This window comes from Heptranchias perlo, chromosome 1 (genome assembly GCF_035084215.1).
Source record: "Heptranchias perlo isolate sHepPer1 chromosome 1, sHepPer1.hap1, whole genome shotgun sequence".
Classification (NCBI taxonomy): Eukaryota; Metazoa; Chordata; class Chondrichthyes; order Hexanchiformes; family Hexanchidae; genus Heptranchias; species Heptranchias perlo.
The window spans coordinates 108,260,886-108,277,690 of NC_090325.1; the positions used below are offsets into that span (position 1 = coordinate 108,260,886).

Consider the following 16,805-nt stretch of genomic DNA (forward strand, 5'->3'; position numbering starts at 1 on the left):
CAAGCAATTAGGAAGGCAAATGGTATGTTGGCCTTTATTACAAGAGGATTTGAGTACAGGAGTAAAGATGTCTTACTGCAATTATATAGGGCCATGGTGAGACTGCACCTGGAATATTGTGTACAATTTTGGTCTCCTTACCTAAGAAAGGATATACTTGCCATAGAGAGTGTGCAACGAAGGTTCACCAGACTGATTCCTGGGATGGCGGGATTGTCGTATGAGGAGAGATTGAGTAAACTAGGCCTGTATTCTCGAGAGTTTAGAAGAATGAGGTGATCTCATTGAAACATACAAAATTCTTACAGGGCTCGACAGGGTAGATGCAGGGAGGATGTTTCCCCTGGCTGGGGAGTCTAGAACCAGGGGTCGCCAGTCTCAGAATAAGGGGTAGGCCATTTAGGATTGAGATGAGGAGAAATTTCTTCACTCAGAGGGTGGTGAATCTTTGGAATTCTCTATCCCAGAGGACTGTGGAGACTCAGTCATTGAGTACATTCAAAACAGAGATTGAAAGATTCTAGATATTGAAGGCATCAAGGGATATGGAGAGAGTGCAGGAAAATGGCGTCGAGGTAGAAGATCAGCCAAGATCTTGTTGAATGACGGAGCAGGCTCGAGGGGCCAGATGGCCTACTCCTGTTCCTATTTCTTATGTTCTTATGATAGAAGCCCCAAATTTTCAAGACTCCACTCCTAGCACAGAGTCTTGCACAACAGGAGCATGGATCAGAGAACTGACTGCAGAAGTCAGCACAATCCCAAAATATTGGGAGTACGACGAACTAGGCTGGCTGACCTCCCGACCTGATTATCTAATTAGTGCTCCCATCGAGAGAGAGAATCATGCCAAGAGCATTTTCGCAGTATCAAGGTTAGAATCATAGAAGGTAACAGCATGGATGGAGGCCATTCGGCCCATCGAGTCCGCGCCAGCTCTATACATGAGCAATCTAGCTAGTCCCACTGCCCCGCCCTATCCCCGTAGCCCTGCTCATTTTTTCATTTCAAGTACTTATCCAGTTAACTTTTGAAGGCCATAATTGAATCTGCCTCCACCACTCCCTCGGGCAGTGCATTCCAGATCCTAACCACTCTCTGTGTAAAAACGTTTTTCCTCATATCACCTTTGGTTCGTTTGCCAATCACCTTAAATCTATACCCTCTGGTGCCTGACCCTTCCGCCAATGGGAACAGTTTCTCTCTATCTACTCTCTCCAGACACTTCATGATTTTGAATATCTCTTATCAAATCTCCCGGCAACCTTCTCTGTTCCAAGGAGTACAATCCCAGATTCTCCAGTATATCCACGTAATTTAAGTCCCTCATTCCTGGAATCATCCTCGTAAATCTCCTCTGCACCCTCTCTAAGGCTTTCACATCCTTCCTAAAGTGCAGTGCCCAGAACTGGACACAATACTCCAGTTGTGGCCAAACCAGTGTTTTATAAAGGTCCATCATGACTTCCTTGCTTTTATACTCTATGCCTCTATTTGTAAAACCCAGGATCCCGTATGCTTTTTTAACCACTTTCTCCAACTTGTCCTGCCACCTTCAATGATTTATGCACATATTCCCCCAGATCCCTCTGTTCCTCCACCCCTTTTAGAATTGTGCCCTCTAGTTTATATTGCCTCTCCTCATTTTTCCTACTGAAATGCATCACCTCGCATTTTTCTGCATTAAACGTCATCTGCCACGTGTCCGTCCATGCCATCAGAGTGTCTATATCCTCTTGAAGTCTATCACTATCCTCCTCACTGTTCACTACCCTTCCAAGTTTTGTGTCATCCGCAAATTTTGAAATTGTGTCCTGTACTCCCAAGCCCAAGTCATTAATACATATCAAGAGAAGCAGTGGTCCCAGTACTGACCCCTGGGGAACACCACTGTACCTCCCTCCAGTCCAAAAAACAACCGTTCACCACTACTCTCTGTTTCCTGTCATTTAGCCAATTCTGTATCCATGTTGCTATTGCCCCCTTTATTCCTTGGGCCTCAATCTTAATAGCAAGCCTACCATGTGGCACTTTATCAAACGCTTTTTGAAAAACCATATTTACCACATCAAATGCATTGCCCTCATCTACCCTCTCTGTTACCTCACCAAAAAACTCTATCAAGTTGGTTAAACACGATTTGCCTTTAACAAATCCATTCTGGCTTTCCCTAATCAATCCACACTAGTCCAAGTGACTGTTAATTCTGTCCCGGATTATCGTTTTCAAAAGTTTCCCCACCATCGAGGTTAAACTGACTGCCCTAAATGGTTATAGTCCATTTGGTAAATGTCAAAGAAGAGAAGTCCAATGTTTTTGTAACCCTTTGGTAATGTAATATCTCTAGTCTGATAGAAGGGCTGATTCTGATTGTTTTTAGTTATGTAGCACCTTCAGACTGTTAGATTACTCGCCATTGTTTTACTCTTCACATAATTTACATTACTGTGGAGTAAATCTAGTCTATTATTAAAGCAGTTAGTTTGTGAACTATTCCCATTGTGCATTTGTCTTATACCTGCAAGTATGGACGACGTCGTGATTTGAGTACTGTATAATCTTATAATGCAACAAGCGGCGTGGTGACGCAGCACGTTAGGGTGCCAGTGCACTACGTCACAGCGGTGGTGGGATGAAGGATTCAATCCCCCAATCTGCTAGACTTCCGATCTCAGCTGTGCTGCTGTGGAGAGGCGCTGAGCGGAGGGCAGATGCCTCCCCACAGAAGTGGAGGGAAAATCGGAGGGACTGCTGTCCCTGGACCATTCTTAAGCACCTCTGGGTGGCTTGCTCAGAATGGCAGTAGCAAAGGCTGGGAACCGGTCACTTGCCTGGCCTTTTGGCCACAGGAGGTAAGTGGCTTGGAAGGGCCGGAGACTGACGAGAAAAATAGAGGAAATGCATTCTCTCTCAAAAATTACAAAATAATTATGTAATATATACTACATCGTATATGAACCGGTAAAACTGCTGCAAATAACAACCACATAAGAGAAAAATACCTGTCACATGATGCTGTAATTCTTCAGGTCGAACCTCACAATCAGCTGTTATACCCTTTCTCCTACGTCACACCGCCTCAACCCCACAACCTCGCTCAGCACGCCCAGCGCATAACGGTAAGAAAACAACATTTAATTATTTTTCATGAGGTAACAGAGAGGGTCGATGAGGGCAATGGAGTTGATGTGGTGTATATGAATTTTCAAAAGACGTTTGATAAAGAGCCGTATAATAGGCTTGTCATCAAGATTGAAGCCCATGGAATGAAAGGGGCAGTAGCAGCATGGATACGGAATTGACTAAGTTACAGGAAACAGAGTATAGTGGTGAACGGTTGTTTTTCGGAATGGAGGAAGGTATACAGTGGTGTTCCCCAGAGGTCGGTGTTAGGACTGTTGCTTTTCTTGATATATATTAATGGCTTGGACTTGGGTGTACAGGGCGCAATTTCCAAATTTGCAGATGACACAAAACTTGGAAGGGTAATAAACAGTGAGGAGGATAGTGTTAGACTTCAAGAGGATATAGACAAGCTGATGGCATAGGCGGACACATGGCAGATGAAATTTAACGCAGAAAAATGCGAAGCAATACATTTCGGTAGGAAAAATGAGGAGAGGCAATATGAACTGAAGGGCACAATTCTAAAAGGTGTACAGGAACAGACAGATCTTAGGGTATATGTACACAAATTGTTGAAGGTGGCAGAGCAGGTTGAGAAAGCGGTTTAAAAAAGCATATGGGATCCTGGGCTTTATAAATAGAGGCATAAAGTACAAAAGCAAGGAAGTCATGATGACCCTTTATTTAACGCTGGTTCGGCCACAACTGGAGTATTATGTCCAGTTCTGGGCACCGCACTTTAGGAAAGATGTGAAGGCCTTAGAGAGGGTGCAGAAGAGATTTACTGGAATGATTCCAGGGATGAGGGACTTTAGTTACGTGGATAGACTGGAGAAGCTGGGGTTGTTCTCCTTGGAACAGAGAAGGTTGTGAGAGCTTTGATGGAGGTATTCAAAATCATGAAAGGTGTAGACAGAGTAGATAGAGAGAAACTGTTCCCATTGGCGGAAGGGTCAAAAACCAAAGGACATAGATTTAAGGTGATTGGCAAAAGAACCAAAGGTGTCATGGGGAAAAACTTTTTTACACCGCGAGTGGTTAGGATCTGGACTGCACTGCCTGAGGGGGTGGTGGAGGCAGATTCAATCACGGCTTTCAAAAGGGAACTGGATAACTACTTGAAAGGGAAAAATTTGCAGGGCTACGGGAATAGGGTGGGGGAGTGGGACTAGCTGGATTGCTCTTGCATAGAGCCGGCACGGACACGATGGGCCGAATGGCCGCCTTCCATGCTGTAACCTTTCTATGATTCCATGAAGTCATTCAAAGTATATATTATATAAAGTAACAAAGATGGGGAGGGAATAATGAGGCTAGTCCAATCTTGGGGGTTCAGGTGGTTTTCATCGAACCATTGAAAAGATACAGCACTGAAGAGGGCCATTTGGCCCATTGTGTCCGCGCCGGCTCGAAGAACAACGAGATGCCCATTCTAATCCTACCTTCCAGCACCTGGTCCATAGCCCTGCAACTTACAGCACTTTAGGTGCAGATCCAGGTACTTTTTGAGGGTCCCTGCCTCTACCACCAATTCGGGCAGCGAATTCCACACACCCACCACCTTCTGGGTAAAAAAGTTTTTCCTCATGTCCCCTCTAATCCTTCCGCCAATCAGCTTAAATCTATGACCTCTAGTTCTTGAACTCTCCGCTAGGGGAAACAGGTACTTCCTGTCTACTCTATCTAGGCCCCTCATAATTTTGTACACCTTAATCAAGTCTCCCCTCAGCCTCCTCTGCTCCAAGGAAAACAACCCCAGGCTATCCAATCTCTCCTTGCAGCTGCAATTTTCAAGCCCTGGCAACATTCTTGTAAATCTTCTCTGCACTCTCTCCAGAGCAATTACGTCCTTCCTGTAATGTAGTGACCAGAACTGCGCACAATACTCCAGCTGTGGCCTTACCAGCATTTTATACAGTTCCATCATTACATCCCTGCTTTTGTATTCTATACCTTGGCAAATAACTGAGAGCATTCCGTATGCTTTCTTCACAACCTTATCTACCTGTACTGCCACCTTCAGTGACCTGTGCACATGCACTCCAAGGTCTCTCACTTCCTCTACCCCTCTCAATATATATTCCCGTTTACTGCGTATTCACTTTTAGTGTTTGCCCTCCCTAAGTGCATTACCTCACACTTCTCCGGGTTGAACTCCATTTGCCACTTTTCCACCCACTCCACCAACCCATTGATATCTTCTTGGAGTTTACAGCTATCCTCTTCACTATCAACTACACGGCCAATTTTTCTGTCGTCTGCAAATTTTCCAATCATGCCCCCTACATTCAAGTCCAAATCATTAATATGTACCACAAACAGCAAGGGACCCAACACTGAGCCCTGTGGCACACCACTGGAAACGGATTTCCATTCGCAAAGACATCCATCGACTTTTACCCTTTCTTTCCTGTTACTGAGCCAATTTTGGATCCAATTCGCCACATTTCCCTGTATCCCAATGGCTTTTACCTTTCTGACCAGTCTGCCATGTGGGACCTTGTCAAATGCCTTACTAAAATCCATGTAGACAACATCCACTGCATTACCCTCATCAATCCTCCTTGTCACTTCCTCAAAGAATTCACTCCGATTTGTAAGGCATGACCTTCCCTGAACAAATCCATGCTGACTATCCCTGATTAAACCATGCCTTTCCAAGTGACAGTTTATCCTATCTCTCAGTATTGATTCTAATAGTTTGCCCACTACCAAGGTAAGACTGGCCGACCTATAATTGTTTGGCCTTTCCCTCGTACCCTTTTTAAACAATGGTACTATGTTTGCAGCCTTCCGGTCCTCCAGTACCACCCCTGTATCTAGTGAGGATTAGAAAATAATCCTCAGAGCATCCACTATTTCCTCCCTGGCTTCCTTCAATAGCCTAGGAAACAATCTATCCGGCCCTGGTGACTTATCAACTTTCAAGGATTCCAGTCCTTCTAGTACTTCCTCTTGTTATGTTTACCTTATCCAATATTTCACACCTCTCCTCTTTAACTACTATGTCCGGATCATCCCTTTCCTTTGTGAATACGGAGACAAAATATTCATTTAAAACCCTACCCACATCCTCTGCTTCTACACACAAGTTGCCCTTATCATCCCTGATAGGTCCCACCTTTTCCTTAGCTATCCTCTTGTTCTTAATGTACTGATAAAATATCTTTGGGTTTTCTTTAATCTTGCTACTGGCAAAAAAGTTCTCCTGGACACCGATCAAGACTTTTGCGCCCTCTGTGCCCCTCACACTGTTTGAATCCCAGTTGATGTTAGGGCAGTTGAAGTCCCCTTCTATTATTGCCCTCTTATTTTTGCACTCAGAAATTTGCCTACATATTTGTTCTTCTATCTCCCTTTCGCTATTCGGGGGTCTATAGTACGTACACTCCTAGTAGTGTGACTGCCCCTTTTTTATTTCTTAGCTCAACCCATATGGTCTCGATTGATGATCCATTTAGCATATCATCCCTTCTCACAACTGTAATTGATTCTTTAACCAATAATGCTACCCCCCTCCTTTTTTATCACCCACTCTATCCTGCCTGAAAACTCTATATCCAGAGATATTGAGCTGCCAATTATCCCCCTCTTTAAGTCAGTTTTCCGTTATTGTGATGATATCATGTTGCCATGTGTCTACTTGTGCCCTTAGCTCATTTGCTTTGTTTGTAATACTCCTTGCATTGAAGTATATACCCTTTAACTCCATCAAATTCCTATGCTGAACACTATTTAACCTTTGCTTCTTTTGCCTTTCTGAGTCGCTAACTACGTCACTAACTTTTTTTTTATTCGTTCACGGGATGTGGGCGTCGCTGGCGAGGCCAGCATTTATTGCCCATCCCTAATTGCCCTTGAGAAGGTGGTGGTGAGCCGCCTTCTTGAACCGCTGCAGTCCGTGTGGTGACGGTTCTCCCACAGTGCTGTTAGGAAGGGAGTTCCAGGATTTTGACCCAGCGACAATGAAGGAACGGCGATATATTTCCAAGTCGGGATGGTGTGTGACTTGGAGGGGAACGTGCCAGTGGTGTTGTTCCCATGTGCCTGCTGCTCTTGTCCTTCCTGTTTCCTGGTCTGAATTTGTCCTATCTGTACCTGCCCTTTGGTTCCCATCCCCCTGCCATACGAGTTTAAACCCTCGCCAACAGAACTATCAAATGCACCCGTGAGGATATTGGTCCTGGTTCTGCTTGGGTGCAACCCGTCCAGCTTGTACAGGTCCCGCCTTTCCCAGAATCGGTCCCAATGCCTCATGAATTTAAACCCCTCCCTCCTCCACCATCTCTCAAGCCATGCATTCATCTGGTCTATTCTCCTATTTCTCCTCTCGCTAGCACGTGGCACTGGGAGTATTCCTGAGATTACTACCTTAGAGGTCCTGCTTTTTAATTTATTTCCTAACTCCCTATATTCTGCTTGCAGGACCTCATCCCTTTTTTTACCAATGTCGTTGGTACCGATATGAACCATGACCTCTGGCTATTCACCCTCCCCCTTCAGAATGTCCTGCAGCCGCGCCGTGACATCCTTGACCCTGGCACCAGGGAGCCAACATATCATCCCGGAGTCACGTCTGCGGCCGCAGAAACGCCTATCTGTTCCCCTTACGATGGAATCCCCTATCACTATTAGTCTCCCATTCTTTTTCCTCCCCTCCTGTGCAGCTGAGTCACTCGCGGTGCCACGGTCTTGGCTCTTGCTGCATTCCCCTGATAAACCATCTCCCCCAACAATATCCAAAACGGAATATCTGTTTGAGAGGGAGATGGCCCCAGGGGACTCCTGCTCTACCTGCCTAGTCCTTTTACTCTGCATGGTGGTCACCCATTTCCTTTCTGCCTGCGTAATCTTTATCTGCGGTGTGACCACCTCACTGAACGTGCTATCCATGATAATCTCAGCATCGTGGACGCTCCACAGTGAATCCACCCGCAGCTCCAGCTCCGAAATGCGGTTAGCCAGTAGCTGCAGCTGGACACAATTCCTGCACGCATGGTCGCCAGGGACACCGGTCGTGTCCATGAATTTCCACATAGTGCAGGAGAAGCATATCATGGGTGCGAGCTCTGCTGCCATGATTTGCCTTAGATTAAGCTCGTTAGTTACTCCTTTAAATTACTCTTAATTTAGAGAATGTTAACTGCACCAGGGACCTTGATTCACTAAAAAACACTCCTTGCTATAACTAAATTAAGTTTAGTTTTTTTTTTAATTTAGTTTTATGCAAAAAGTTACTTAGCCCACAGTCCTAAGAAAGAAGAAAACAGAAGAGATACTCACCACCAACCACCTACCTGCCTTACCTGTGACGTCACACTGCGGTTATGTTTTGTTGTTGCTGTGACCCGCTCTCGGTACGCTCCTCTCCGCTCTCGGTACGCTCCTCTCCGCTCTCGGTACGCTCCTCTCCGCTCTCGGTACGCTCCTCTCCGCTGACTAATCAAATGCACCTCACCCCTTAATGCACCAAATCCCCGCACTCACCAAATTCCCACTTATCGACTCTGTCGAAACCAGACTCCGTCGATAGCTGCTACACCGTGTGTTAGCAAAACCCTTCTGAATTTACGCTAGCTGGAATGCCAATCACCTGAGTCAGCCCCAGCTGACAGTCGATTACCAGTTCTAACCAGTCACCTAATTAACTCGGTGACCAACTGCCACTTCAGGCTTCATGTTTACCACTAACTGAAAACAGCAAGTTAAGATTAAATTTATGTTAAATGGTTGATGCCAAACTTAGTCAAATTTTAGATAAAGATCAACCTTTAAACACAGTTTTCACAGTCCATATGACAGCATCTAGATGCCAAGATTTGGACCACAGCCTTGTAACTATCTTTTCCACATCGATTAATCAACACGTTACTTATAGTTGTCCCTCGACAAAGTACATATGGAGGATGATTTTCTCTGGTAACATCGTAAACACACAGCGGGAAAATTTCCTATGTTTCTATTTCTAGTGAAATTGCAAAAGCGTTCTAGAAGAACGGGTTTACAGTTTTGCTAGAAATAGCGACCGGAGGAAATCTTTACATTGTTATTATTACACAGCAACCAGAGGAAATCTTCTCCCATAGTTGGCCTTGGGACACACCTGTGGTTCCAAGCTTGAGACTCAGTTTTGGCAGTCACATACATTTTGGTACTTTTCAGCCAGGACTTCAGGTGGGATGTCATTGGGGAAGGGCAAAACCAACACCTGTTTATTTTCCCACTTGATTGAAATTTGGAAGTGAACAAATAAGGAAGAGAGTTTAGAGAAGAGCAGAAAGAATAATTTAGGAAATTAGGGCATTGTCATGAGGAAAGGTTCTCAAAAGTGAATTTGTTTTCAGTGGAGAAAGTAAATTTGAAAGGAATATGATTGAGAAGCATGGATAATGTAGAAGTAAGGAGATTACTTAATTTAAACTGTAAACAGAACTGAAGGACACAGTTGCAAAATTTGACAAGACGAGAGATTATAATGTTTTCCCTCACAGAGTAGCAGATATGTGGAATAAACGCTCATCAAAAGTATTCAATACTATTTTGAAACAACTCCTTTAAAAAGAGAGCTGGATGAATGTGAAGAACAGATTGACTTTTGTAAGGAAGCATAGTAATATTCAGTTACATATCAGTCTTATTGGGAGCATGGAAACATCACGTGTAGGTTGTAAGTGGTCGGGGCTGAGTATTGTAGATTGCAGTGTTAGGCTGATATTCTGGAGTTTTGCTTGACTATCGTTGAGGGAAGGTCGGGAGAAATGTCACACAGTACTGTCTCCTTTGGAAGTTTTCTCACTATTATTCACCTCCCTCAGGGCATTAACGAAACTGAGGCACGTCCACAATGGTGTAAGTTGTAAATTGATGGAAGAAGAAAGCTCAATGGGCTGAATGGCCTTTTCTCATTCTATATTTTTTCTCTGTTTAAAATAAGCCTAAAGGAATACCAATAAAGGATATTCTCTAAACTACAGTCTCTGCATTTTCACTGGTCAGATAATAAATTGTATTCCCACTTAGTCTGAAAACTGTATTAAAGATGAGAAATTATCATAGAATCATAGAAGTTTACAACATGGAAACAGGCCCTTCGGCCCAACATGTCCATGTCGCCCAGTTTATACCACTAAGCTAGTCCCAATTGCCTGCAGTTGGCCCACATCCCTCTGTGCCCATCTTACCCATGTAACTGTCCAAATGCTTTTTAAAAGACAAAATTGTACCCGCCTCTACTACTGCCTCTGGCAGCTCGTTCCAGACACTCACCACCCTTTGAGTGAAAAAATTGCCCCTCTGGACCCTTTTGTATCTCTCCCCTCTCACCTTAAATCTATGCCCCCTCATTATAGACTCCCCTACCTTTGGGAAAAGATTTTGACTATCTACCTTATTTATGCCCCTCATTATTTTATAGACTTCTATAAGATCACCCCTAAACCTTCTACTCTCCAGGGAAAAAAGTCTCAGTCTATCCAACCTCTCCCTATAAGTCAAACCATCAAGTCCCGGTAGCATCCTAGTAAATCTTTTCTGCACTCTTTCTAGTTTAATAATATCCTTTCTATAATAGGGTGACCAGAACTGTACACAGTACTCCAAGTGTGGCCTTACTAATGTCTTGTACAACTTCAACAATACATCCCAACTCCTGTATTCAATGTTCTGACCAATGAAACCAAGCATGCTGAATGCCTTCTTTACCACCCTATCCACCTGTGACTCCACTTTCAAGGAGCTATGAACCTGTACTCCAAGATCTCTTTGTTCTATAACTCTCCCCAACGCCCTACCATTAACGGAGTAGGTCCTGGCCCGATTCGATCTACCAAAATGCATCACCTCATGGAGGAAGGAAAGTACCATCAAATCAAACTACTCATCCCTCCAAATCAAACTCTTTTTTAAACTCTGCTGCCCAGTAGGAAAAAGTCAGGAAGTTACCACAGAGCCGTAAACTGATATCAGCTATGGATTCAGTCAACTAGAAGATCCATTTAATCAAGGGGAAATCAGCACTTTTGTCCTTTCCAGATGCCTATCCTTACCTAGTTAGGATTTTGAAGCCAACTTGTACCAATTGGGTACTGATACCCACTTGACCAATACTGGTTAAAATCACTGACCATTCCAAATAAACATCCAGGAAGCAAAAGGATGGTGATCTTCAATAATCTGTTTGAGCCACTCACTTTAGTGGCCTTAGATGATGGGAGAATTTAAAAACCATTTAGTAAAATTAATTACATCTTGTTTAAGCTTATGAACACAAGAAAGGGAGTGAGCGATTAGAGGGAATGTCAGGACATAGTATCCATGTATTATAGTTCAACCGGCAGGGATTCTGCAGTTTATGTACACTTGACATAGCAGCTCCTCATATTTGACAGGTTAGGAAATGGAAAAACATGATTAGTCTCAAGCACTGGGACATTAGTTTGATGCAGAAACTCTGAACCTGGTTCTTGGTTGTGTTTTTTTCGTTCTGTTTCGTACAGCAGAACCGACCAGACAACAGACAAACAAGCGGAGAAAGAGGAAGAACTCAGCAAGCAGCACCTCAAACAGCAGTGCAGGAAACACCAACAGCACGTACAGCAAGAGAAAGAGCCCTGCGGGGAATTTTAGTCTCTCCAGTCAGGTACCTGTAAGCATCTCCTTTCACTTCTGTGTCTGGATAGTACTAACCCTATCCATTGGTTACTCAAAAGTAAAATTAAATAGTCCCTTACTTTTAGAATTTATATTCAATATATTTGGCAAAAGAGCCAAAGGCGACATGAGGAAAAACTTTTTAGGCAGTAGTTATGATCAGGAATGCGCTGCCTGAAAGTGGAAGCTTTTTTTTTTATTCGTTCATGGGATGTGGGCATCGCTGGCAAGGCCGGCATTTATTGCCCATCCCTAATTGCCCTTGAGAAGGTGATGGTGAGCCGCCTTCTTGAACCGCTGCAGTCCGTGTGGTGACGGTTCTCCCACAGTGCTGTTAGGAAGGGAGTTCCAGGATTTTGACCCAGCGACAATGAAGGAACGGCGATATATTTCCAAGTCGGGATGGTGTGTGACTTGGAGGGGAACGTGCAGGTGGTGTTGTTCCCATGCGCCTGCTGCCCTTGTCCTTCTAGGTGGTAGAGGTCGCTGGTTTGGGACGTGCTGTCGAAGAAGCCTTGGCGAGTTGCTGCAGTGCATCCTGTGGATGGTGCACACTGCAGCCACAGTGCGCCGGTGGTGAAGGGAGTGAATGTTTAGGGTGGTGGATGGGGTGCCAATCAAGCGGGCTGCTTTATCTTGGATGGTGTCGAGTTTCTTGAGTGTTGTTGGAGCTGCACTCATCCAGGCAAGTGGAGAGTATTCCATCACACTCCTGACTTGTGCCTTGTAGATGGTGGAAAGGCTTTGGGGAGTCAGGAGGTGAGTCACTCGCCGCAGAATACCCAGCCTCTGACCTGCTCTCGCAGCCACAGTATTTATATGGCTGGTCCAGTTAAGTTTCTGGTCAGTGGTGACACCCAGGATGTTGATGGTGGGGGATTCGGTGATGGTAATGCCGTTGAATGTCAAGGGGAGGTGGTTAGACTCTCTCTTGTTGGAGATGGTCATTGCCTGGCACTTATCTGGCACGAATGTTACTTGCCACTTATCAGCCCAAGCCTGGATGTTGTCCAGGTCTTGCTGCATGCGGGCTCGGACTGCTTCATTATCTGAGGGGTTGCGAATGGAACTGAACACTGTGCAGTCATCAGCGAACATCCCCATTTCTGACCTTATGATGGATGGAAGGTCATTGATGAAGCAGCTGAAGATGGTTGGGCCTAGGACACTGCCCTGAGGAACTCCTGCAGCAATGCCCTGGGGCTGAGATGCTTGGCCTCCAACAACCACTACCATCTTCCTTTGTGCTAGGTATGACTCCAGCCACTGGAGAGTTTTCCCCCTGATTCCCATTGACTTCAATTTTACTAGGGCTCCTTGGTGCCACACTCGGTCAAATGCTGCCTTGATGTCAAGGGCAGTCACTCTCACTTCACCTCTGGAATTCAGCTCTTTTGTCCATGTTTGGACCAAGGCTGTAATGAGGTCTGGAGCCGAGTGGTCCTGGCGGAACCCAAACTGAGCATCGGTGAGCAGGTTATTGGTGCGTAAGTGCCGCTTGATAGCACTGTCGACGACACCTTCCATCACTTTGCTGATGATTGAGAGTAGACTGATGGGGCGGTAATTGGCCGGATTGGATTTGTCCTGCTTTTTGTGGACAGGACATACCTGGGCAATTTTCCACATTGTCGGGTGGATGCCAGTGTTGTAGCTGTACTGGAACAGCTTGGCTAGAGGCGCAGCTAGTTCTGGAGCACAAGTCTTCAGCACTACAGCTGGGATGTTGTCGGGGCCCATAGCCTTTGCTGTATCCAGTGCACTCAGCCGTTTCTTGATACCACGTGGAGTGAATCGAATTGGCCGAAGACTGGCTTCCGTGATGGTGGGGATATCGGGAGGAGGCTGAGATGGATTATCCACTCGGCACTTCTGGCTGAAGATGGTTGCAAACGCTTCAGCCTTGTCTTTTGCACTCACGTGCTGGACTCCGCCATCATTGAGAATGGGGATGTTTGCAGAGCCTCCTCCTCCCGTTAGTTGTTTAATTGTCCACCACCATTCACGACTGGATGTGGCAGGACTGCAGAGCTTTGATCTGATCCGTTGGTTGTGGAATCGCTTAGCTCTGTCTATAGCATGTTGCTTCCGCTGTTTAGCATGCATGTAGTCCTGAGTTGTAGCTTCACCAGGTTGGCACCTCATTTTTAGGTACGCCTGGTGCTGCTCCTGGCATGCTCTTCTACACTCCTCATTGAACCAGGGTTGATCCCCTGGCTTGTTGGTCATGGTAGAGTGAGGAATATGCCGGGCCATGAGGTTACAGATTGTGCTGGAATACAATTCTGCTGCTGCTGATGGCCCACAGCGCCTCATGGATGCCCAGTTTTGAGCTGCTAGATCTGTTCTGAATCTATCCCATTTAGCACGGTGGTAGTGCCACACAACACGTTGGATGATGTCCTCAGTGCGAAGACGGGATTTCATCTCCACGAGGACTGTGTGGTGGTCACTCCTACCAATACTGTCATGGACAGATGCATTTGCGACAGGTAGATTGGTGAGAAAAAGGTCAAGTAAGTTTTTCCTTCGTGTTGGTTCGCTCACCACCTGCCGCAGGCCCAGTCTAGCAGCTATGTCCTTCAGGACTCGGCCAGCTCGGTCAGTAGTGGTGCTACCGAGCCACTCTTGGTGATGGACATTGAAGTCCCCCACCCAGAGTACATTTTGTGCCCTTGCTACCCTCAGTGCTTCCTCCAAGTGGTGCTCAACATGGAGGAGGACTGATTCATCAGCTGAGGGAGGACGGTAGGTGGTAATCAGCAGGAGGTTTCCTTGCCCATGTTTGACCTGATGCCATGAGATTTCATGGGGTCCAGAGTCAATGTTGAGGACTCCCAGGGCCACTCCCTCCTGACTGTATATCACTGTACCGCCACCTCTGGTGGGTCTGTCCTGCCGGTGGGACAGGACATACCCAGGGATGGTGATGGAAGAGTCTGGGACGTTGGCTGAAAATATGATTCTGTGAGTATGGCTATGTCAGGCTGTTGCTTGACTAGTCTGTGGGACAGCTCTCCCAATTTTGGCACAAGTCCCCAGATGTTAGTAAGGAGGACCTTGCAGGGTCGACTGTGCTTGGTGTTTTGCCGTTGTCGTGTCCGGTGCCTAGTGGTCCGTCCGGTTTTATTCTTATTATGACTTTTCGTAGCGAGATTGTACAACTGAGTGGCTTGCTCGGCCATTTCAGAGGGCAATTAAGAATCAACCACATTGCTGTGGGTCTGGAGTCACATATCGGCCAGACCGGGTAAGGGCGGCAGGTTTCCTTCCCTGAAGGACATTAGTGAACCAGATGGGTTTTTACGACAATCCGGTAGTTTCATGGCCATCATTACTGATACTAGTATTTTAATTCCAGATTTTTATTTAATTAATTGAATTTAATTAATTAAATTTAAATTCACCAGCTGCCGTGGCGGGATTTGAACTCATGACTCTGGATTTTTAGTCCAGGCCTCTGGATTACTAGCCCAGTAACATAACCACTATGCTACCGTACCCAAGCTGGTTCAATCGTGGCTTTCAAAAAGGCAATGGATAAATACTTGAAGGGAAAAAATTTGCAGGTCGACGGGGGAAGAGCAGGGAATGGGACTAACTGGATTGCTCTTACAAAAAGCTGGCATGGGCTCGATGGGCCGAAAGCCGACCTCCTGTGCTGTAACCGTTCTATGATTCTATATATACTGATGAGATCTTTTGGTGTATATGATCAGTCTGCTTTGCTGTGTCAGCTCTTCTCAGTAACATTTAGCTGCTCAGATCCAGAAAATAAACCAAATGTAACCACAATGTGTCAGATTTTCACCCAGCACCACCCTCTCTTCCAACACAAGTCTTCTAAATCAAGCTTTCTCCAATACTGTCTGTCTTGTATATTGTTTTGTTCCATAAGCACCTTTGTTTTATGTGAGATAAATCATTACCAAGCGTACAGAACTGAAAGTGGAAAACAAAAGTCACCTGGTGACAACAAAAGTGCTTGGTAACATCGTACACACAGTGATCGTTTCCTCTCTAAAATGGGCGCTTTAGAAAAATAAGCACGATACATAAAACACGCTTATACCATGGTTGTGATTCATGGTGCAATGTGATAATACCAGTGTGATGCTGATTTTTGTTTCTTCCATGCTTTTATTTTTTTTATTCCTTCATGGGATGTGGGCGTCGCGGGCAATGCCAGCATTTATTGCCCATCCCTAATTGGCCTTGAGAAGGTGGTGGTGAGCTGCCACCTCGAACCGCTGCAGTCCATGTGGTGACGGTTCTCCCAAAGTGCTGTTAGGAAGGGAGTTCCAGGATTTTGATCCAGCGACGAAGAAGGAACGGCGATATATTTCCAAGTCGGGATGGTGTGTGACTTGGAGGGGAACGTGCAGGTGGTGTTGTTCCCATGTACCTGCTGCCTTTGTCCTTCTAGGTGGTAGAGGTCACAGGTTTGGGAGATGCTATCGAAGAAGCCTTGGCGAGTTGCTGCAGTGCATCCTGTGGATGGTACACACTGCAGCCACAGTGCGCCAGTGGTGAAGGGAGTGAATGTTTCAGGTGGTGGATGGGGTACCAATCAAGCAGGCTGCCTTGTCCTGGATGGTGTCGAGCTTCTTGAGTGTTGTTGGAGCTGCACTCATCCAGGCAAGTGGAGAGTAGTCCATCACACTCCTGACTTGTGCCTTGTAGATGGTGGAAAGGCTTTGGGGAGTCAGGAGGTGAGTCACACGCCGCAGAATACCAAGCCTCTGACCTGCTCTTGCAGCCACAGTATTTATATGGCTGGTCCAGTTACGTTTCTGGTCAATGGTGACACCCAGGATGTTGATGGTGGGGGATTCGGCAATGGTAATGCTGTTGAATGTCAAGGGGAGGTGGTTAGACTCTCTCTTGTTGGAGATGGTCATTGCCTGGCACTTGTCTGGCGCGAATGTTACTTGCCACTTATCAACCCAAGCCTGGATGTTGTCCAGGTCTTGCTGCATGTGGGCACGGACTGCTTCATTATCTGAGGGGTTGCGAATGGAACTGAACAC

At 45.7% G+C, this 16,805-nt stretch overlaps 1 protein-coding gene across 5 annotated transcripts in view; it reads left to right on the forward strand.

Moving 5' to 3' along the window:
• The window catches only part of ldb2a (LIM domain binding 2a), a 458,572-nt gene that overhangs the window by 414,299 nt on the left and 27,468 nt on the right, over positions 1-16,805 (forward strand). For 4 of the 5 annotated variants that reach the window (XM_067989459.1, XM_067989447.1, XM_067989451.1 and 1 more), the window contains 2 exons: positions 3,030-3,119; positions 11,622-11,770. In XM_067989459.1, the coding sequence (XP_067845560.1) occupies positions 3,030-3,119; positions 11,622-11,770 (239 nt within the window). The remainder of the gene's footprint in view (positions 1-3,029; positions 3,120-11,621; positions 11,771-16,805) is intronic. The other variant, XM_067989477.1, reaches the window with a different exon arrangement.